Here is a 22,944-nt window from a genome sequence, read left to right as displayed (position 1 = left end):
TCATTGGCACTGATACGTTTTCTCAGGTTATGTACACAGCCTGCCTAATAGCTTTGGTTTTTAATTTAAAAAATATTACTGTAAGGGAACTATTCTGGAGGAACACAATAGGGATATAACTTTTGAGGAATTCTAACAAGATTTTAGTAGCTGGCCAGCTTTCTTTGACTTTCATTTGGTTTTAATTTTGACGTGACATTTTCATGAGATGTGTCCAGGAAACTGGAGCCTGTGACTGGAAAACAAAGTGGGGGCGGAAATCTTATATTATCCCCTGACCCCAGCTGACCCATCTGCCTTCTGCCACCTCCCCTCGAAGCCATTATCTCTGACTTGGCTGTTTTTAGTCACTGCCCCCCTTCAGGGTCAAGTGTGATTTTATAGCAGAAGGGCACAGCCCAGGGGGATTCTAACTTAGCCTTTGGACAACACCTTGTCCCAGGAACACGGATATGGCGTCTCTGTTGTAAGCGCACAGGATGAGCATTCATTCCACGGGTGTTTATTGGGCACCTGCTACGTGACACAGGCCCTGTTCCAAGGACACCACTGCGAGCAAAACATACCCGAACAGAGCTTACCCCCTAGTGGGGCAATGGCGCCCTCCCCGGCAAAACCAACGCAGATGTGTATGGTACATTTTATATTGGTTCATGACCAATGCTGTGGAGAAAAATTAAATTAGGAGGGGGCCGGAGATGTCTCTTTAAACATAACATTGTGTGAGTCTTTACCTTGTACTAAGCATCGCTGTGCTAATCACGTCATCACCATCGTCTTGCTTAATCCTTGCCAGAGCCCGTCGAGGGAAGGTGGTTGGTTCATCCACCGAGAAGAATGTCAGGCTCCAGAGATCACACCGCTGCTAAGGGTGTGGATTCAAATCCCGGGTCTGGTGATCCCAGTACCAGCTTCTCCCCGACACCCCAGACAGGGTGGTAGGTGACAGCCTTCGAGGCCCAGGTTCACACCCTGCTAAGAAGCATATCTCTGTAATTTAGTTCGTGTAAATAAATAGAAGCTTCCTACTCTATTGCCTGAGACTTTGCTGAGGACGTGCAATTTAATTTTCATTATTTCCTTTTATTGAATTTTAAAGATCTTTTTTTAATGTGGACCTTTTTTATTTTTTTAAGTGTTTCTTGAATTTGTTACAATATTGCTTCTGTTTTATGTTTTGAGTTTTGTGGGGGGGGGGATCTTAGCTCCCCCACCAGGGGTCAAACGCACAACCTCTGCATTAGAAGGCCAAGTCTTAACCACTGGACCACCAGGGAAGTCCCCTCATTGTTTCCTTTTAAAGGAAAAGGAAACTGGCAAATGATTTTTTGGGGGGGAGGAGGACCAATTTGGTAGAATAGGATGTCTGTTGACTTAATCATATATTAGACAAGATGTAGGTGTCTTTCCACTAAAAATGTAGTCCTTTCTTTGCTTGTTTACATAAGCAATTAAAAAAAGTTTACTTTCATTTGTTTGTTACAGGAAGGCAGCAAACACCGTAAAACAAGGGACAGTTGGGATGGGGCGGTTGGAGAGAAATATATGGGCTTATTTCCATCAGAAAGAAGTTTCTTCATCCTCTGAGTATATGTACTTTGTTATGTATGGGAGGGAGAGAAAACACTTAGGTTTCTAATTATCTGTTATTTTTCAAAACACACCCTACTTGTTTAGATGACTTTTTTTTTTTTTTTTTTTTTTTGCTGTTCCAATTGCTGTCTACCTTGGTAACACGCAGTTGAACGCCAAGACCCATAAATTAGCTTGAGTCGCTGTTTAAAGTGTTGGCATTTTTCAGATTGCTTAAAGAGTTGTTCAAAAAGAATGTGAATTACAACCAGACCTAAACCTTTGATTTTCAAGGGGTAACAGAGAGACCATTTCCATGTTGTTCTGAATGATCGTTTAAAAGAGGTTGAAAGAGGGCTTCCCTGGTGGCGCAGCGGTTGAGAGTCCGCCTGCCGATGCAGGGGACACGGGTTCGTGCCCCCGTCCGGGAAGATCCCACATGCCGCGGAGCGGCTGGGCCCGTGAGCCATGGCCGCTGAGCCTGCGCGTCCGGAGCCTGTGCTCCGCAACGGGAGAGGCCACAACAGTGAGGAGCCCTCGTACCGCAAAAAAAAAAAAAAAAAAAAAAAAAGAGGTTGAAAGAGACCAACCTCAAAAATCTTATTTCATATAAACAGTTTGATGAAGAATGGGTTCAACTTGGAAACTAGGAAACGGGCCTGATAGTCAAGGGAACCTTCCCCTTGGTTTATGTATTTTATGCTGAAGGCAGGACATGGAATCAGCTCTTAGACATCGAGAGATTCTGTTGCAGGTCTTTTCCAGTCCCTGGTTACATGCAGTGGGTCACTTAACGCAGCATCACTGTGTTTTCTAAGTAAATCACATTCAGCTTCTCTTTCGACCTAGCAGCAGTCCCGGTAAGTTAGTAACAGTAAAGAAAAGTTGGGTCAAAATGAGATGTTTAAAACCTGGGACATAATTGATAATCCCATTATGCTGATTCATGTTTCTGTGGATGGTGGAGAGACTCTCTGTGGCCTTTCCACCTGACTCAGACCGTGCGTTGGGATGTGATAGAATCTGGGGAGACAACGCTCGATTTAGGCTGTCTGTCAGGTGAATCGCCCACCAGATTTTACTTTGGTTTGTTTCTGTCGTTTACTTGCCGGACACGTTGTCTCCCTGTCGGGAGTGATGGTTTTCCAGACCTCTCTTCTCCCTGGTTTTGACGATGCTCTGCCTCGCCCTGAGGGCCCACCCTCACCTCCTGTTCTTTGTGTTTACGCAGTGCCTTCTCCCAGTGCCTTGCTAGTAGACAATCCCACGCCCTTTGGAAATGCAAAGGAAGTGATCGCCATCAAGGACTACTGCCCAACCAACTTCACCACCCTCAAGTTCTCCAAGGGCGACCACCTCTACGTCCTGGATACGTCAGGTGGGGAGTGGTGGTACGCACACAACACCACGGAGATGGGCTACATCCCTTCCTCTTACGTGCAGCCCTTAAACTACCGGAACTCCACCTTAAGTGACAGTGGGATGATCGACAATCTTCCAGACAGCCCGGACGAAGTAGCCAAGGAGTTAGATTTGCTCGGAGGATGGACAGATGACAGGAGGGAGTCGAGCAAAACCTACAGTAATAATCCTTTCTGGAACGGTGTCCAGACAAACCCGTTTCTCAATGGGAATGTGCCAGCGCTGCCCAGCGTGGACCTACCGACTCCCCAAAGCACCGTGGACTTGCTCCTCTTTGATACGGGCACATCTTCGTTCACTGAGTCCAGCTCAGCGACGACCAACATCTTCGACGAGCTGCCGGCCACCAGCCGCCTTCACGCGGAGCCGACGGTCAGGCGGGACAACCCTTTCTTCCGGAGCAAGCGTTCCTACAGCCTCTCGGAACTCTCCGTCCTCCAAGCCAAGTCCGACACTCCCGCATCCTCGGGGTTTTTCACGGGCTTGAAATCGCCGGCCCCCGAGCAGTTCCAGAGCCGGGAGGACTTCCGGGCTGCCTGGCTGAGCCACCGGAAGCTGGCCCGGTCTTGCCACGACCTGGACTTGCTGGGCCAAAGTCCCGGCTGGGGCCAGACCCAAGCGGTGGAGACGAACATCGTGTGCAAGCTGGAGAGCTCGGGGGGCGCCGTGCAGCTTCCCGACACCAGCATCAGCATCCACGTGCCCGAAGGCCACGTGGCTCCAGGGGAGACGCAGCAGATCTCCATGAAGGCTCTGCTGGACCCCCCGCTGGAGCTCAACAGCGACAGGTGCAGTTGCATCAGCCCGGTGCTGGAGGTGAAGCTGAGCACCCTGGAGGTGAAAACCCACATCCTCTTGGAGATGAAGGTTTCAGCTGAGGTGAAAAGTGACATTTTCAGCAAAAGCACAGTGGGCCTCCAGTGCCTGAGGAGCGACTCAAAGGAGGGGCCCTATGTCCCCATCCCACACACCTACAGCTATGGGGACACGGTCCAGGCCCAGCTGGACGACCTGGAGCCCTGTATGTATCTGGCCATCGTTGCCCACGGCCCGAACATCCTCTACCCTTCCACGGTCTGGGACTTCATCAATAAGAAAGTCACCGTGGGTCTCTATGGCCCCAAACACATCCACCCATCCTTCAAGACGGTGGTGACCATTTTCGGGCATGATTGTGCCCCCAAGACCCTACTGGTCAGCGAGGTCACCCGCCAGGCCCCGAGCCCGGCCCCAGTGGCACTGCAGCTCTGGGGCAAGCATCAGTTCGTCTTGTCCAGGCCCCAGGATCTCCGAGTCTGCATGTTTTCCAACATGACCAACTACGAGGTCAAAGCCAGCGAGCAGGCCAAGGCCGTGAGAGGCTTCCAGGTGAAGCTGGGCAAGGTAAGCCGCCTCATCTTCTCCATCAGCTGCCACAACGCCAGCGAGCTCTCCGACTTCACCTTGCGGGTCCAGGTGAAAGACGACCAGGAGGCCATCCTGACCCAGTTTTGCGTCCAGACCCCACAGCCACCCCCGAAAAGTGTCGTCAAGCCATCCGGGCAGAGACGGTTCCTCAAGAAGAACGAGGTCGGGAAGATCATCCTGTCCCCGTTTGCTGCCACCACCAAGTACCCGACTTTTCAGGACCGCCCTGTGTCCAGCCTCAAGTTCGGCAAGTTACTCAAGACGGTGGTGCGGCAGAGCAAGAACCACTACCTGCTGGAGTACAAGAAGGGGGACGCCATCGCCCTGCTCAGCGAGGAGAAGATCCGGCTGAAGGGGCAGCTGTGGACCAAGGAGTGGTACATCGGCTACCACCAGGGCAGGGTCGGCCTCGTGCACGCCAAGAACGTGCTGGTGGTGGGCAAGGCGCGGCCCAGCCTCCTCTCCGGGCCCGAGCTGAGCACGTCGCTGCTGCTGGAACAGATCCTGCGCCCGTGCAAGTTCCTCACCTACATCTATGCCTCCGTCCGCACGCTGCTCATGGAGAACATCAGCAGCTGGCGCTCCTTCGCCGACGCCCTGGGCTACGGGAACCTGCCGCTCACCTTCTTCTGCCGGGCCGAGCTGGACAGCGAGCCCGAGCGGGTGGCGTCCGTCCTGGAGAAGCTGAAGGAGGACTGCAACAGCACGGAGAACAAAGACCGGAAATCCTTCCAGAAGGAGCTCATGATGGTAAGTGCCCGGTGGGGCTTGGGTTCCTAGAGGATGGGGCTCGATCCAGCCTCAGCCTTGCCCTTGCGCGTGTGCGAACGGGTGTGGTGTCGGGAGTCAGTGGGCCGGGGTCTGGGCCCCCGTTCTCCTCCCTGAAACTCACACACGCCTGGGGATAGGCATTGACGTGGGACCGGTAGGGGCCCCCAAACAGCTCGGAGCCACTGCGGCGAGGGTCGTCCAGGTCTCCTCCTGCTGGATTTGTGAGCTCCTCTGGAGGTCCGGCATGCATCTCTGCCTGCCCGGTCGGGGACGCAAGGGGGGACCCTGTGCGCCACCTGCCCCTGTTTAGATCTCTTGGGACAAGATCCATCCTTTCATCAGATTCCCAGCGGGACCTGTGACTCGCCCCAAAGTCTGACTTTATCTTGTTGTGAGATTTTCTCTCCAGGCCTTACTTGAAGTTTCTCCCCTCTCTCTGTGTCATTTCCTCTTCCTCCTTCTTGCGTGTGTTGGAGTTGGGGTGAGGACGGCCGCTGTTTTGCCAGCACAACTGGGAACTTGGACCCTAAGAAGTAAAGAGGGGGGAGTCCCACTGCTGGGCACAGCCGGCCCGCAAGCCAAATGGGAAGCTTTCTGGACCCGATCACGGCCTCCAACAGGCTTGGGCTCTGCGCCAGTCATGACGCCCTCAGGTAGTCCACTCTTAACTGTTCACCACAGTTCGGCTGTGGTGGCCTTGGAGGAGTTATACCTGGGAGAAGCCTAATGTCCTCTGGGCATCCCTAGTCAGATCTGTGCTGGACATTCTCTGTCGACTTCTTTCTGTGATAGAAGCCGACTCGGGTCTCTCCCTGGTCCTCGTGATGTGGACACGCCCCTAGTTTTTGTTCCCACAGGAAACCCCCAGGCCTCGGTCACAGGCTCTTCTCTCATGTTCCTCCGACCCCACACAGTCCTTTTCGCCTCCTTATCTCTGTGAGGTGTGACTCCCAGCGCCCCTGAACTTCTGCCGCTTCAACTCCCCTCCTTCCCCCCAGCACTTGCCATCCTGAGTGAATGCCTGTTGGAACGGATGGGCCAGGCGTGTCTGCGTGAGTGAGGATGCACGCGTGGACAGAGGCGTACAGCCGAGGGTCATCACTGCATGCACGTCCTGGGCTGCCCCGTGGGGCTGGGGGGACAGAAGGGAATACGGTCCACGGTGGCATGGCCCCTGCCGCAGGGAGTATGCATTGCAGTCCGGCAAGGGATCGGGGCATGAAGAAAGACCCCTTGTCGGTGGCCCCAAGATACTAGAAAGTGCCGGATGCGTGGAGCAAGGCGAGAACCTGACGTTGCCCGGAGGAGGGAGACGGGAACTGGAGGTGGCATCCAGGGGGTCGTTGGGGGCATCCATCGCTGACGGGTCGCCGATGACAGCTTCAGTTGGGGGAGGTGGGGAGGAAGCCGGCTGTCATGGCAATGGGGAGGGGTGAGGCGGGGGTGGGGATGGGCAGCAGAGGAAGCTACCCCTGCGCTGGATGGGGCTCCCGCACAGCTGGGCCCCAGGACCCTCCCCTCAGGGGCTCGCCTCGCCGGCCCACCTGTGAGATCGATTCCCAGAGCTTGCTTGCAGCCCGAGCTGCCCGGTGCCCTCGCGATGGACCTCGCACAGCGGGCCGGGGTGAGCGTCCAGCCGGGATCCTCCGTGGACGGTGGAATGATGTGCATTCATGGAACATAAAGGGTATCGACCGTTCCTTCGTCACAGCTAGAAGATGCTCACCTGCAACCGGCAGAGGTGCAGGATGCATCAACCTGGGCGGCACAGAGGCGGCTCTCACTTCCATTTCCTGCTCATTTCTTTCCATCTTGTTTTATTCAACTTGGAGAACTTTCCCTGAGAGCAGGTTTTTCAGGTGGCTTCCTTGGGTTACTGTGTGTGAGGACGGGGGTCTGTGTGCGTCCAAGACCATCTCCCTGCCCCCCCTCCCCCCACCCCCACCCCCCGCCAGGCCCACAGCCACCAGGACTCCCAGAGAGGAGGAAATGAACCTTGACCTTGGCAGGAACATGGCCCTGAGACAGGTTAGATTTGCGGTACAGAAGTGAAACCGGTTTTGCAGCATTCCCCCCCCACCCCCCACCCCACCACCCCCTCTCCTATCTCTTCATCTTGTGGGCTGGCAGATTTGAATGGTTGGCCAGACTTCTAGAAACCACAGGCTGATTTATCCCAGCGTGTCTCAGGAGTCACTGGAAACCAGGTGTTTTTTTTCCAGGGACGTAACAAACCACTGAGCACTCGGGCTTCCTGGGGCCTCAGCCACTGATCTAACCCGCCCCCGCTCCGGCCGTGTCGCAGCCAGACCACCTCTTCCCCACCGCTCTCGTTCTGAAGGTAGTTTTCTGTTTAGTATGGCTCCTTGGTTTGGAAGCAGTGATTGAACGAATTAGAAGTGGTGAAGGTTTTGGATGGTAAATTTGCAGGGAGATGGGAAGGAAGAAAGAATCAAGAACTGAGTTGTCCCTCCCTCCACTGCTCTCAGCACAAGGTCCAGCCCCTTCCTCCGCCCCACAGGCCCTGTCAGACCCAGCCCCGCCTATCACAGCCCGGGGGCCCCTGCCTGCCCCTGCACACCGGCCACTCTGGCCTTTTCTCTGTATCTTGGACACACCCAGCTGCCCTGCCCCAGGCCTTTGCACGTGCTGTTCCCTCTGCCTGGAATTATCTTCCCCCAGTTTCACGTCGTGGCTTTTTATAGTCCTTCAGATTCCAGCTCAAATGTCCTCTTGTCAGACCTTTCCTGCAACCCTGGATAAAGCAACCTTGTGTCTCTGGGTCACTGACCGTCTGTGTTACTGTAGCATTGTCTTCACGGTGCTTTCTCGAATCCGAAATGGTCTTGTTTACTTGTATTCATGGTTCTTGTCATTACCCTAACTGGATATGAACTCCACGAGGGAAGGGATGCTGGCCCATAGGAAACAACCAGATGGTTGATGAGTGAATGAATGAGTGAATGAATGAACGGATGCAGGCTAAGAATCTGATCTGGACGCAGTCTCGTGAGGTCAGACACGTTCCTGTTCTCTGGTTCCGTCCCCTCTTTCTGTTGTTCTAGTGCATGTTTTCAATCTCAGAGCTGGTCCAGAGGCATCTTATGTACCCGTATGACCTCCTGCTGTGCCTCTGCTGCGTTGCTCACGCGCATGGTGCGACCACCGTGGAAAATGCCCCTCTGTCCCCGGTCCGCCCAGCTCTCCAGTAGAAGCCATGCATGTCTGTGACAGAGGATGGCCACCCAACACCGATGATGCCCCCCCGACTATAATGAAAATGGGGGGAGGCATGATGCTGGGCTGACCCCAAAGAGAGTGACCAGGGTGGACAGAGCTCCCAGAGTCCCCAGGCATTAGAGGTCATTGATCCCTGGGGATCTCTTAGCTGGGGGGACTTGTGGGTTGGAATGGGCACAGCGAGAACGGGTGGCGGGTATACGGCTGCAGCTTCTGACGGAGCTCGGAAGAGCCGTCGCCGCCAGCCAGGCAGGTGTCTGCGCCCCAAACTCATTCAGCACTTCTTGGGTGCCTACTGCGTGCTCAGTGCGGGTGCTGGGTGCTGGGCCTTCCCCTGAGGGAGATGCCGAGTGAACAACCACAGGAGTGCAAGACAGACTCGTAATGGGCCCCGAAGAAAAGATCCCCTTGGCATGGGTGGACCAGGGAAAGGCAAACATCCCCCCTGACTGAGGGAGGGATGTGCAGAATCCCATCCAACAGGGAGGGGCTGTCGGGTTGAAAGTACAGTATGGGCAAGGGCCAAGGGTGCAGAGGAACGGGATGGGGTAGAGCCAGAGGCTGGGAGAGGCCGGAGGCTGGGTTGAATCAAGATGATGATACATGGGGGGATGGGAGGGAGGCACGCAGCCACCTGGGCTGGATAATGCTTGTGCTTTATTCTGTGGGCATTGGGGAGGGGGGTGTTAAGTGTTTAGGGGACGTGAAGGGGAGCCAGGTGGATCCAGGTGTGTCCCTGCGCCTTGGGGATCCAGGTGTGTCCCTGCGCCTTGGGGATCCAGGTGTGTCCCTGCCCCTTGGGGATCCAGGTACGTCCTGCTCCTTGGGGATCCAGGTGTGTCCCTGCTCCTTGGGGATCCAGGTGTGTCCCTGCCCCTTGGGGATCCAGGTGTGTCCCTGCTCCTTGGGGATCCGGGTGTGTCCTTCTCCTTGGGGATCCAGGTGTGTCCCTGCCCCTTGGGGATCCAGGTGTGTCCCTGCTCCTTGGGGATCCAGGTGTGTCCCTGCTCCTTGGGGATCCGGGTGTGTGCTGCTCCTTGGGGATCCAGGTGTGTCCCTGCTCCTTGGGGATCCAGGTGTGTCCCTGCTCCTTGGGGATCTACCCAGGTGTGTTGCTCCTTGCTGCCTTCTAGTCTCAGAGCCACTCAGGTGACAGCCAGTCTCCCCTCCCCCCCACACACCCTCTGAGTGTCATTCTTTCAGAATACCGGGACACCTGGCAGTGGAGGATCTAATTTTCACACACACCCCTGGATTCTCCTCTTGTTAAGGCAATGAGTGGGCGGGTCATTTTTAGCAGAGGTCAGAGATGGAAAGTACAGGTCAAACGGAAGTGCTGCGAGGCAGGGAGCCCCTCACACGCTTGTGCCTGGATCCCTTGGCTTTTACCCACATCTGCCTTCAGACCTGGCCGACCTTAGCAAGAGGGCGCCCTGTGCCGTAGCCCGGGGTGTTCTTGCATCCTGCCCTGGCGGGTGGGGATTGGATGGCCGACGGCCTGGGTCTGGGTTGTGGCAGTTCCCAGGCCACGTGCACGCGTACTGACCGTCAGAACCCCTGGGGTCCTGGGGTCGGCCCCGCTGCCGTGGCTCACCCCGGGTTTTGCTTTTTTCCGGAATGAAGATCATCCTCATTGACTTTTCTGTTTGTGAAAACAGCAGATGCTGCTTTCTGCGGTGCTGTTTGCCTGTCCTGAGGGCCAGCAGCAGAAGTGCCCGGCCCGTCTCCCAGAGGCGGCCCGTGTTAGTGGTCTGCAGTGTAGACACTGCCGATATTCCTCAGTCCCCGGAGTTTGCCCTGCGCTGTCCATATTCTGCATCCTGTACACGCCCGGAGAGCATGTACAAGCGGCTCTGTGTCTGCGTGGAGCCTGCGCGCCCCGCAGCCGGGCAGGTGCTCTGGTCCTCGGTCTCCGGTAGGGCAGCGGTGCCTGGTCTCACCATTACCAGCTCTGCTCCAAGCCGGGTCCCGGCCCCGTGGCTCTGCACGCTTGTCCCTGTCCATTCCGTGACAACATTCTGCAAGCTGTAGGAGCCCTCCCGAGACAGGAGGAGCCAGCGTTGGCGCGGCAGTGGGTGTCACTTCGGGGCGTGCAAGGCCTGAGAATGACAGGGGATGCCTTAACAGCCCTGCTGGTGTCAAGAGCTATCACTGCAGCGACCAGACTGAATAGCCCTGCTGGTGTGTGTATAACTCTCCTCCCCTCTCTGAGCCTTGGGTTTCGATGTCGGTTTTTGTTTTGTTTCATGAAGGCAAGAAACGACAGAGTACGTTCCTCTGTTTTTAGGGCATTAATGTTGCTTCTCATACACTTTGTGGGTTTGGGGAAGGGTTTTCTGAGCGTGGTCGAAAGCCCAAGCAGAAGACGTTGCTATGTGTTTGTACCAGGACTTAATGACAACACTCAGCACTGAGGAGAGAGGAGGATTTGGCTCGTGCTGTAGAGCTGCGTGGATTTGGGTGATGGCCATCTCGTGTGTGTGTGTGTGTGTGTGTGTGTGTGTGTGTGTGTGTGTGTGGAGGGTGGCAGACAGAACCCTGAGGAACCCAGCTCTCCTTGAACTGGAAGTATTTTTGTTCAACAACACGCTTTCAGTGTAAGATTATTCCCAACTTTGGGGATTACGAGAGGCACAGTGTCTGTCCTCCTGGCCGGGAGGGAGGGAGGGAGGGAAGGAAGGAAGGAAGGAAGGAAGGAAGGAAGGAAGGAAGGATGAATGGATGCTCTGGGCTCTCAGAGAAGTTTCTCTGAAAAAGGGAAAGTTACTGTAGGATATAAGTCAAGGTGGGTGGTTGCTTTAGGAGTGAGGTGCGGGGTGAAATCAACACTGAGAACCTTGAAAACTAATGGAAATAAGGGGGGATTGAGATCGGGGAGAGCTAGGGCTGGAGAGGACAGTGTGGAGGGATTCTCTGAATCAGGAGCAAAATCTCTTTATCCTTCAGAAGAGGACACAGTTAACTACCTGCTGTGCACTTAGGGAGGTTCCTGGGGACTTCCTGCCAGGTGGTCCCACAGCCCAAGGCTGCTACTACAGGGAGGAGCAGGGTTGCCATGGTGACTGCCCTTCTGGTGTTTCAGCATCTCAGGAATGGGAGCACGACTGGGGTGAAGTGAACATACAGCAAAGTGATGTTTTGTTGTATTTTCATAAGAATGTCTCTTCAAACAGGGATTGACACACTGGCCCGCGGGCCACCTGCTTTTGTAAATGAAATTCTACTGGAACGCAGCCCTGCCCACTCGTTCAAGTGTTGTCGTGCTGTTCTCACGCCCCACTGGCAGAGTCGAGGGGCTGAGGCAGAGACGCCATGCCCACAAAGCCAAAAATAGGTCCTGTCTTGCCCTTGGAACAGACTTGGCCACCCTGACTTAAGTCATGGGTCACTCCAGCTCGCGAGAGTCCAGCTGGAACCAGCCTTGTGCTTTATTCCTGGTATCACCTGTGTATACCGGTGTGTGTGCAGAAATCAAAGAGGATGCTACAGGGAAAAGGTTCCAGCACCGTATCCCCGCCCCTGAGAAATTTTCTATTGCTGAGACTTGGTGGGCACCCAGAATGTGCCGTTCAGACCAAAAAAATGCATGAACTACCCCTTGGCGGTGGTGTGGGCAGCGCTGTGCCCCAGCTGTGACCGCTCGGGGCCAGAGAGAGGGTTTGAGTTTCTCAGGACCTTTGTGCCTGCACCCGGTGTCCTGGGAGAGAGCAGCTTTGATCGCCCCCGCCAGGGATACCCGAATCAGAAGCAGGTGACTCTGAAGTGTTCTGTTACCTAGAAAACAAGGCCACCTGCGGAGCCTGGTAACTGAGCACACAGACACTGCTGGGACACTGTGAGGAAGCCTGGGTGGGACCATTGTCACGGGAGGTTGGCCAGACACCTTCTCAGGCCACCAGGCGTGGCTGGAGGGCACCCTGCCTCTCCTGTGTGTCTGGGCTCAAACCACACCACGCCAAAAGAATTTTTTTTTAACTTTTTTTTTTTTAATTTATTTAAGTAGAGTTGAATTACATTGTTGTGTTAATTTCTGCTGTACAGCAAAGGGGCTCGGTTATGCATATATATACATTGCTTTCATATCCTTTTCTGTTATGGTTTATCACAGGATATTGAATGTAGTTCCCTGTGCTATAAGTAGGACCTTGTTGTTGTTTTTTATTCAGGCAAAAGAATTTCAATCCAGAATTCTACCAGTTTATCACACGTCTCCCCCATACCACACACACACCCCTGTATACTCTTCACATCTTCTGCAGCACAAATCTAGTAAACATTTAAGTTCTTTCAAACAATTTCACTTGAAGATACCAAAGTTCAGAGACCATTTTCTGAAGTCTGTAAATCGTTGAGATGACGCCTCGTGCTCGGTTCCTGATGTCACGCGGTGCCCACACAGTTGGAAAGGCCATTGGCCTGAGCACCGGGAGGTCTGGGCCTGCCTCCACTTCTGTGCCCTCGAGCTGTGGGACCCTGGACAAGCCACTCAGCCTCTTCGGGGTCTATAAAACAGACACCGTGCAACCCACATGGTGGGTAGCAGCTGGGGACAGGCTGCCTGGAGCCCCTCACCAGGTATGGGAGCCCCTCCCTTTCCCTCCGATTTTACCTGCAAATTGGGGTGAGCTTGGCTTCCCTTCTTGGGGGTTCTGAGAGGTAGATGCGCCCTGCACCCGGCTCACTGGAGATACTCAATGAAGGTAGTTTATTTAAAATCAAAAACAAAAATCAGAAAAGGACCATGTGGTCCTCAAGCTCCCTTCTGCCTTCCCACCTTTATGGCCCCCTCGGACCCAGGACGGCCTCAGATTGATCCTATGTTTTAAAGGCAAAGATTGAGATGCTGGGGCATCAGCCTCTGCATTCAGGGACTCCCCCAAAAGTCACCATTTCTTCATTTGTTAAGTTCCCCCCAAATAAACATAAAACGCAGGTGAGAATACTCAGAAATAGCGGCGTTCTTTCAAGTAGCAGCCCCGCAGACTGATGCTGTGCAGACGCCAGGCCGCCTGCGTCCTCACGGGATGTTGGAGGGAGCGCGTGAGCCGTGCGTTTGGCTCAGCTGGGGAGGGCCTTGCTGCTTGGTCAGTTGCTGTTTTTAACACTTTCTCTTCGGAGCCTTGAAGTGACGTCAGGTGCTTGGACAGAGCATAGAGGGACAGAAAGAAGGCCGGGCCCGGTGACTGGTAGCAGCATCTCTTTGGTTGCATCCTCGACGTCCGCTTCTGCAGGTGTCAGGCTGTAGCCCGAGGATGTGCTGGACGGCAGAGGCTCTGCAGATGAGGGTCTGGTTCTCACCGCGCCTTCTCCCCCTGCCTGGGGCTCCATCCTGGCCGCCCAAAGCTGCACACTCACTGTACCGGCTCTCACCGGACCCACAGCCCAACACGCAGCAGCCGTCCGTGCAGCTCGTAGCTTGGGGTGATGCGTGCGGACAGGAGGGCTGCGGGTCTGTGCTGCTTATGTGGCTTTGTTTCCTTGAGCCAGAAATGCTAATGTGACACAGCCTCCAGCCTGGGGCCACTCAGAACCCGCAGGACGTCGAGCGCTGTGCTGGAAGCCCACCTGACTGACCAGCCCCTTTCCTGGATGGGGGATCGAGTCCAAGGTGGCCCTGTGCTGCTCGGGCCGTGCCGGGACTTGGGCAAGGCTCTGGCCGTTGCCTCCTTCCTGGCTGACGGGCGTTTGTTTCCCTCCTGAGCCCCTGTCCCTCCATAGTTAGTGATCCCCATCCTAGAGACACTAGAAGCCTCTCGCAGCTTTGCCGAGGGAACAGTCCCATCAATCCTGGAGACTTTCTTGATGGTCCTGTTAACCTCCCCCCCACGCGAGGCCTTCGTGTGTCTCAAGAACGTGAGAGGCCTGGGTCTGAGCCCTCACCTGCACCTCTCCTGCCCGTTGGGGCTCCCCACCTGCAGACATCAGCTTGTCCTGCCCTGAGCCCCAGGCCATGGCGAGCTGGCTGTCTGGGCAAAGGGCATCACCTCTCCAGGTGCCCCAGTCGGGGAGGGAACAGATGAACAGCTGTCATCCCACTCACCCTGCCTGTCAGCGTCCCGGGGCTGCTGCGACCAAGTACCGCAAGCTGGGAGGCTCTGAGCCGCAGAGGTTTATCCTGTGACAGGTCTGGAGGTGTCGGCAGGGCTGGCTCCTCCTGGAGGCTCTGAGGGGGTCTGGCCCGTGCCCCTCTCCCAGCTCCTGGTGGCTCCAGTGATGTGGCTGCATCACCCCATGTCTCCCTCCATCTTTACGTGGACTACTTCTCTCTGTCTCTGCATGTCTGTTTCTCTCTTTATGAGGACACCAGTCATTGGACGAGGGACCCACCCTAGTCCGATGGGGCCTCATGTTAGCTAATTACATCTGCAAAGATCCCTACTTTGACATTCGGTCACGTTGGGAGGTTCCAGGAGGACGAGAATTTGTGGGCGGGGGACCCAGTACCTCCCACAGATCGTGGTTTTTCCTGCACCTGGGAGTCCCGGCAGTGCTGGCGCTCAGGCCTTGCAGTGTTGAGGGTGCTGGCTCGTGGTCTCTGCGGTGCAGGCTTCCCGTGAAACCAGAGCCTGCCCTGTGTCTTGCCTCATGCCTGCTCCTTCCTCCTTAGGCCTTACTGAAGATGGACTGCCAGGGCCTGGTGGTCAGACTCATCCAGGACTTCGTGCTTCTGACCACGGCGGTCGAGGTGGCCCAGCGCTGGAGGGAGCTGGCCGAGAAGCTCGCCAAGGTGTCCAAGCAGCAGATGGACGCATACGAGTCTCCCCACCGGGACAGGAATGGGGTGGTGGACAGCGAGGTGAGTGGGGCTGCCCTTCCCTCCACCTGTAAAATGCAGTGAGGACCATGTCTACTGTACAGCGTTTTTACGAGGACAACATAGGTAAAACGTGAAGGCAGGTGCTGGGCACATAGCAGGCTCTCGCCGAGCGGGAGCAAGTCTCATCCTTCCCGGGATCCTTAGTTGTGAGCCCGGGCCCTGGCGGCGGCAAGGCCACTCTCCCGTCAAGTGGGGCATTGGAACAGCATCCTCGGAGCTGCCCATCCGTCCCTGGTCCTGATCTTAAATTACCTTCCGCCCGATGGTGCTTGACGGAGCCCTTCGTGATCAGTTCTGGTTGGGGCTCCACCCCACACGGTGTGAAACGCATACCTGGGATGCTGTCAGCTTCGGCCAAGGCTGGTTGGGTTCCTGCTCAGGGAGTCTTTGTTTTCTCACTTGTCTAGTGGTGGTCACTTTAAGTTTCTGGAAAGACGGTCAGGCTTGCAGGACCTCGGAAGCTGGAGTCCCAAGAATAAGGGCATCCTTGATGGATGTGAGGAGTTTCTAAATAAACGGAAAGTGCTGCGGGAGGTTGGAAGGAGAGAGAAACCTTTCTATCTGTGCGGTCACTGCTTGGTACTAAACACCTGCTCTCACACAAGGCGTGTGGTTCTTCCCTCTGAAATGTGCTGGCCCGGGACGGAGGCGGCTTCTTTGGGTTCATTTCACTCTTTAAAAAGTAGCATCAGGGGGCTTCCCTGGTGGCGCAGTGGTTGAGGGTCCGCCTGCCAATGCAGGGGACGCGGGTTCGTGCCCACGTCCGGCAGGATCCCACATGCCGCAGAGCAGCTGGGCCCGTGAGCCATGGCCGCTGAGCCTGCACGTCCGGAGCCTGTGCTCCGCAGCGGGAGAGGCCACAGCAGTGAGAGGCCCGCGTATCGCAAAACAAAAATAAATAAAATAAAATAAATAAACTTTTAAAAAGTAGCATCAGTGGGGCTTCCCTGGTGGCGCAGTGGTTGAGAGTCCGCCTGCCAACGCAGGGGATGCGGGTTCGTGCCCCGGTCCGGGAGGATCCCACATGCCGCAGAGCGGCTGGGCCCGTGAGCCATGGCCGCTGAGCCTGCGCGTCCGGAGCCTGTGCTCTGCAACGGGAGAGGCCACAACAGTGAGAGGCCCGCATACTGGAAAAAAAAAAGTTGTGTCAGTGATGAACAGAGACACTGGTAGTAGGAGAGGTTCTAGGACCCAGTCTCTCAGTGTCCCCTAATCTTTTCTCTCTCTTTTGGTTTTGGACAACTCCACTACCCAGGCCATGTGGAAGCCTGCGTACGACTTTCTACTCACCTGGAGCCACCAGGTCGGGGACAGCTACCGGGATGTCATCCAGGAGCTGCACACTGGCCTGGATAAGATGAAAAACCCCATCACCAAGCGCTGGAAACACCTCACAGGGACCCTGATCATGGTCAACTCCCTGGACATCCTGCGAGCGGCCGCTTTCAGTCCCGTGGACCACGACGACCTCGTGATTTGAACGGGTCTGCGACCTTCTGACGCCCTCCCAGAGGGCTGCCCTGGGGTGCGTGCCCTCTGTCTGCCCCGGATGCCCAGGCGGGCACTTAGAACTGGGGAGGGAGGGAAGGTCAGCTCAGACAGACCCAGGGTCCCTCCTGGCTGGACCCACACCCAGGACCGAGCACACGCGATGTTCCACCCGCCTCCTCTGTCACGGGAGAGACCTGGAGGGAATTTCTACTGCAGGTTGTTGCCAATCAAATAGCTTTCTATTTGTTAAGTATAAATTTAAATAACTTTTTTTTAAAGTATGGGGGGGGCGTACGAGAAAGGTGGTATCTAATTTTTTAATGGACCATAAAGGTAAAAAAAAAAAAAAGAAAAAGAAAATACTTCATAGGGGCAGATACTGTTGAGGTTTTTATGTTCTATAAAGACCTTTTTAAATTATGTTACAGATGTATATATGTATTTAAGGGTCATGGGGGCATTTCTGATTGCCGGATTCTCTTTGCATTTCAACACTTAGCACGGAAAGACACTCGTTCAGACGTTGGACCTTTTTGCCTCTGTACTTGTAAAAAAGAAAAGAAATCAAATAGGAAACGTGGTGTTTCAGTCAATGAGTGTGGTCCGTGCGCCTTCTCCCTGAGGCTGTCCTAGGCCTGCGATTCCCTGTGATTTTTATTACCTTCTGTACCGTGGCCTCGCGTTGCAGTAGAGGAACGGCCACAGCACAGGGGAAGCGTTTTTGAGCTTTAGCAGGAGGAGTGAAATCCAGCAGGAGCGATTGGGTGCGCTTGAGATGAGAAGGCGGCGGGCAGGTGGCATTGTCTACGGCCCCTGCCTGTGTGCCCTTAATCCAAAAAAAGAGCTACGCCACGTGGAGAGAGGCGGCCCCTGCAGCTCTGAGAGGTCCTGCTTCTCCCCGGGGACAGGGGAGTGCTCGCTGCAGAGCTCGAAGCCTCTCCTCTGGGCACGAAGAAAACGTCACCACAAGCACACCCTACGCTGACGTCCAGAGGTTCCTGCTGCCATTTGCCAAACTCTCTACTTCATTCCACCTAACACGTAACCCCTCTCCCCTCCTGGTGTGCCCGTCTCTCTTTGGAAATAAATAGCATAGAGGAATCTCTTTTTTTTAAACAATATGAAGATTATCTGTGCAGGATGAAGGTCGTCTGAAAATGTTTCCCACATAAAATCTGGGACTTGGCGGACTGTTGCATTGATAACCTTGATGGTCGGAGATCAACTTGCGCTGAATTCTACAGTTGTGTTGTGCGTGCATCTCGGAAGGGAGTGAGGGACAGGGAGGAAGAAATACTGGCAGATCAATAGAGCTGATCCCCAGGAAGGGGCCAGGATATGCGCTGTGCTTACGTGAGTGATACTGGGCCATCTGGGGTTCTGGCATCTCATTCTCTAAATCTGCTTTCTGGAAACATGCTAATTACTTAGTATAATCAATGTAAATCCCTTACTGGGCTAAAACATTCTTATATATCTATTGATTCAAATACGGAAGGCCAGCTGACTAGAAAACAACAACAACAATAAAAAAAACATTCTTATATATCTATTGATTCAAATACGGAAGGCCAGCTGACTAGAAAAGAACAACAACAATAAAAAAAAACATTCTTATATATCTATTGATTCAAATACGGAAGGCCAGCTGACTAGAAAACAACAACAATAAAAAAAAAACATCCTTATATATCTATTGATTCAAATACGGAAGGACAACTGACTAGAAAACAACAATAAAAAAAAACACTACACGTTTTATGCTGCAAGAACCAAGATACACAATTCCCCCAAATCATCACACGAAATCACCTTACGTACTGGTTCTTCACTCTCCGCCTTCAGTCTTCCCAGAGAGCGTCTCTCACTCTTCCCCAAAGAAGAAACAAAACCAGTCGCACCTTAAATACTGAGATTATTTTCCTCAGGGGCTTTAAATAGTTTCCTATGCAACATGTCTTGTAGCACAAATTCAATTCTACGAAAGTTGCAGTAAATTTTCTTTGGATATTTTAACATAAGTGTGTGTGTTTTTTTTCCGTACGCACCCAGACTTTTAATAAAACACAAAACCTAGCGTAAGTATCTGCATAGAACCATGGCTCCGTCCCAACCCGGTCTCCCCTAGGTGACAGTGTGACAGTTGGTTTAGTGGGTATCTGTTTTCTTGCTATTGATTTAATTGTTCTTGAAATATAGGGATCTCAGTCATCAACTAACTAATGGGAATCAGTGTTGCCTAGAGCACCCAAAGGGTTCAAGTGGGTGGCTTTCCTTTTTCTTGGTCCTGTGTACCTGGAATTGGCCAATCCCAAACCCACAATCCACAGCTGAGGGCCGGGCAGGGCCGGGCATCTTCATCAGGTTACAACAGGCCGGACTCCCACGGGCCCTGCGCTCACCAAGCCCAGGGAGAGAACAGGATGAGGGTAGGGGGGCAACTGATGGAGACCAGCCCCACCTGCAGGTGGCAGGGAGGAGTGGGGCTAAGGAGAGCCCCCTTGAGAAGTAACTTGAACCCAAGGCCAAAGGCTGAGTAGGCACCAGTGAGCCCAAGACCAGGCAGACCTGGGGAACAGGGTGTCTGCAGCACCGAGAGAGAGTACAGGGACCACAAAAGGCTCACCTCCTCCCCACCACGGGCCTGGGGCGTGTTGTACAAGCAAGAACCTCGGGGTGCACCTGTACCCTCCGTGCTTCTCAGTTCCAGCCCCGCCAGCCGTATCCTGACACCCATTTTGCAGTTGACTGACTTGCACGGCCAGTGGCAGAAGTGGAGGTTTTAATCCAGAGCTGCTGTCTCAAAGTGCCACATACCGGGTGGCGTAAAATAACAAGTGTATTTTCTTGAGGTTCCGATGGCCAGAAATCCAAGATCGAGGCATCGCTTGGCCGTCTGCCCTGTGTCTGCATCCAAACCTCTCTTTTCTTAAGGACCCCAGTCACGGACGAGGGCCCACCTGAATTGAGTGTGACCTCATCTTAACTTGATTACTTCTACAAAGACACTATTTCCAAATAAGGTCACATTCACAGGTTGGGGGGATGGGACCTCCAACAGATCTTGAAGGACAGCGTTCAACTCACAGCCCCGCCTCCTTCTCCAAGGCCTTTGCATGTGGCTTGCTTGGGGGAAGGTAGGGAAGGAATCCAGCTGGAAGTATCTGGAGGTCTCTGCCCAGGTTAATGCAAAAGTCAGAGGGGCAGAGGAAGGTAAATCTTTAAAAGGGGAAACTACTTGGGATGGGACTGGCTAGGTCACCAAACCTACTTTCTTCCTGAGCAAACAGCTCAAGTGTTTTCCAACTTCCCTTGCAAGTAAGTGTGGCCGAGTGACTCAGCGAGTGGCACATGAGTGTTGGTGATACAGGCGCCATCAGGCCGGTCCCATAGAACCTTCCGGGCAGCCCTCCACTGTCCCAATTGAACAGAAGGAATTCCAGGGACCTAAAGGTGAGGAAGAGTCAGGCAGCAAAGCCCAGGTCCCCGAATGACCCCTTTGAAGGCTTTCCTTGCAGCAACCAGAGTTTACCTCCAGGCCCTGGAGGCTGTGGCGTTATGGCGGCCAGCATCCCTTTAATCTCAGGTCCCGGTATTCCCAGATTACTGCTGTAAACGGGAAAGCTGGAGGGGTGACGGGTTTGCTCTTAAAAGGGCGACATCCCGCTCACACCTGGATGATGTCAGGTAAAGATGAAGAGAACTTAGTCACACTAGCTTTCCTTGGCTTGCGCACGTCCGGAATTGGCCACTACTAGTCTGAACGTGAACGACTTTTCTACTTGTACTGAATATTCTCTAGGCTACTCCAAGAAGCTTGGTTAAAATTTCCAGTCCTTTATTGATGTTGATTTTGACATTGATAATGGTAATAATTGGCATATACAGTTATGGTATTTGTAGGTGTTTTTGAGGACCACATATTCAGAAGAAAGACTTCGTTGAAAAAAGCTGTGCTCTGGTTTCCCAGGAAAAGGGCCACTTTGCGCGTGGTCAGTTCCTGCCTTGGCCTTCGCCTGACTGTTGAGCAGTCACGTCAGATGGGGCGTGCACCAGATCGTTTGCTTTGTGGTCACCAAGACCTCACCCCTCAGGTAGTCTCCGGTCACCTGGCCACAGCCGCCAAGCCCCGTTTTAGTCCTGGGACCCTCCCCTCCAGGGGTCTGGTCTGCAGATCCCCGCAGCCCATAGTTGGTCCTCCAACCATTCCTACTGCCATGCCTGGACTTCACGACCTCTGCTTGGTGTCTCTGCTCTCATTCCTTTTTATGGCCAAGCTACTCCAGCACCCTCTCACCTAAGTCCACCTGCCCAGGCTCCTCCCCGCTCCATGGGACACAAAGGAAGACCCAGAGACACTCCTAGTGCCCGTTGTGCAGTCAGCTCTGGGTTTCCCCACCCCCAGTTGCAGAGGTCCCTTGACTATCTCCCCTTCTCAGAGCTCCCTGCTTTTGCCTGGGCTCTTCTTGAGGTGAAACACCTGTCCTTCCTTCATCAGCCACACTGAGCTCCTTGGGGCAGTGACCGTGTCTAAACTCGTCTCTGAGTCCCCAGAGCTTTGTGCAATAAATGAGTGTTGCATGAGGGAGCTACCCGTATCTCTGCCATAAGAATGCGTCTCAGAGCGTGGATGACTTTGGCTACTGGAGCGTAGGATGGGCTTAGTGCTGGGTTTACAACCAGTGTTAGCAATAAGTGGAACTTGTCCAGCAGTGAAGGCATCAAACCCAGTTCATATTTTAAAAAGAGTTCAGGGACTTCCCTGGTGGTCCAGTGGTTAAGACTCCGCGTTCCCAATGCAGGGGACACGGGTGCGTGCCCCGGTCCGGGAAGATCCCACACGCCGCGGAGCGGCTGGGCCCGTGAGCCATGGCCGCTGAGCCTGCGCGTCCGGAGCCTGTGCTCCGCAACGGGAGAGGCCACAGCAGTGAGAGGCCCGCGTACCACCGCAAAATAAATAAATAAATAAAAAGAGTTCAAAGGGAAAAGCATGGCAGGGCTGGAACTCAATGGAGTGCACGCCAGCAACAATGACACGCCCTGGTGATTCATTTCCTGGCGCAAGGGCAACGTATATTTGGACCTTGGTTTTTGCTGTAATAAAAATTGAGTTTTACATAGAATAGAGTGAAATGACCTCATCCTAAATAGTCAAGTAACCTGAATGTTGGGGCAAAAGGGAATGCCAAGTGCCCAGGCTTTGCTTAGCACCAGTGCTCTATGAAGGGTTGGTTCTCTTTAACCCCCCGGACCACCTTGGTTTCACAAATGGGAACCCTGAGACTCAGGGAAAGCGAACAGGCCCAGCTGGCCCAGTGGCCAACGCCCAGCTCTGTCCACCCCCAGCCGTGCCACATCAGAAGCAGGAAACGGCGTAAAGGCCATTGCTTGAGAAGCAAATGCCCAAAGCCAGAGCCGGGGCAGTTTCACTGACAGCCTGGCTGTGGGTCAGGGTTAGACGGGTGTCTCCACTCTGCCCTCACAGATCTCTGGCGGGATGTGTGTGCACGCTGGGCATCACTATTTTGTGGCCGTTTCCCTAAAATCAGGAGTATTTAAAATATTTGCACTTAGCCAAAGTTTTCCCTTTTGGGTTTGTTTTTGGAATTTTAGCTTTATTGAGGTACAGTGAACATACAGACAAAGTTTTCCTTTTTTAAGACCCAGTCGTTTCCACCCGAGAGCTCATCCTTGGTGGGTTACACAGCAATATGCGTGTGCTTGACGCTGCTGAACTGGGGGAACCACTTAAAAATCAGGAAGATGGTAAATTTATGTTCATTTCACCACAATTTTTTTTGTTTTTGTTTTTGCGGTACGCGGGCCTCTCACCGCTGTGGCCTCTCCCGTTGCGGAGCACAGGCTCCGGACGCGCAGGCTCAGCGGCCATGGCTCACGGGCCCAGCCGCTCCGCGGCACGTGGGATCCTCCCAGACCGGGGCACAAACCTGTGTCCCCTGCATCGGCAGGCGGACCCTCAACCACTGCGCCACCAGAGAAGCCCTACCACAATTTTTTTAATGTGAAAGAAAAAAGTTATAGCTCCAGTTCCCTGCACCCCCAGGGTCTGGTTATGAAAACTAGGGAGTGAGATTCAGGGCTCTCAACTCTTTTTGTGCCATGACCCCCTTGACAGTTTGTTGAAGTCTGTAGACACCTCAGAATCACATAAATGCATCAAGTGATGTGCATTCGTGACCTGGGATCACAAATGAAAGCAATTA

The 22,944-nt window shown here is 53.9% G+C and overlaps 1 protein-coding gene across 3 annotated transcripts in view; it reads left to right on the top strand.

The window, feature by feature from the left end:
• SH3BP4 (SH3 domain binding protein 4) overlaps positions 1-18,718 on the top strand; it is a 94,942-nt gene extending 76,224 nt beyond the window's left edge. For all 3 annotated transcript variants that reach the window (XM_060015880.1, XM_060015882.1, XM_060015881.1), the window contains exons 3-5: positions 2,804-5,151; positions 15,020-15,208; positions 16,485-18,718. In XM_060015880.1, coding sequence (XP_059871863.1) covers positions 2,804-5,151; positions 15,020-15,208; positions 16,485-16,709 — 2,762 coding nt within the window. In that variant the 3' untranslated portion in view covers positions 16,710-18,718. The remainder of the gene's footprint in view (positions 1-2,803; positions 5,152-15,019; positions 15,209-16,484) is intronic.
• Positions 18,719-22,944: the final 4,226 nt, after the last annotated feature.

Source organism: Delphinus delphis, chromosome 7 (assembly GCF_949987515.2).
Source record: "Delphinus delphis chromosome 7, mDelDel1.2, whole genome shotgun sequence".
In the NCBI taxonomy this organism is placed as follows: Eukaryota; Metazoa; Chordata; class Mammalia; order Artiodactyla; family Delphinidae; genus Delphinus; species Delphinus delphis.
Note: the sequence above shows the minus strand (reverse complement) of the source record. Positions and strands in the feature narration are given on the sequence as shown.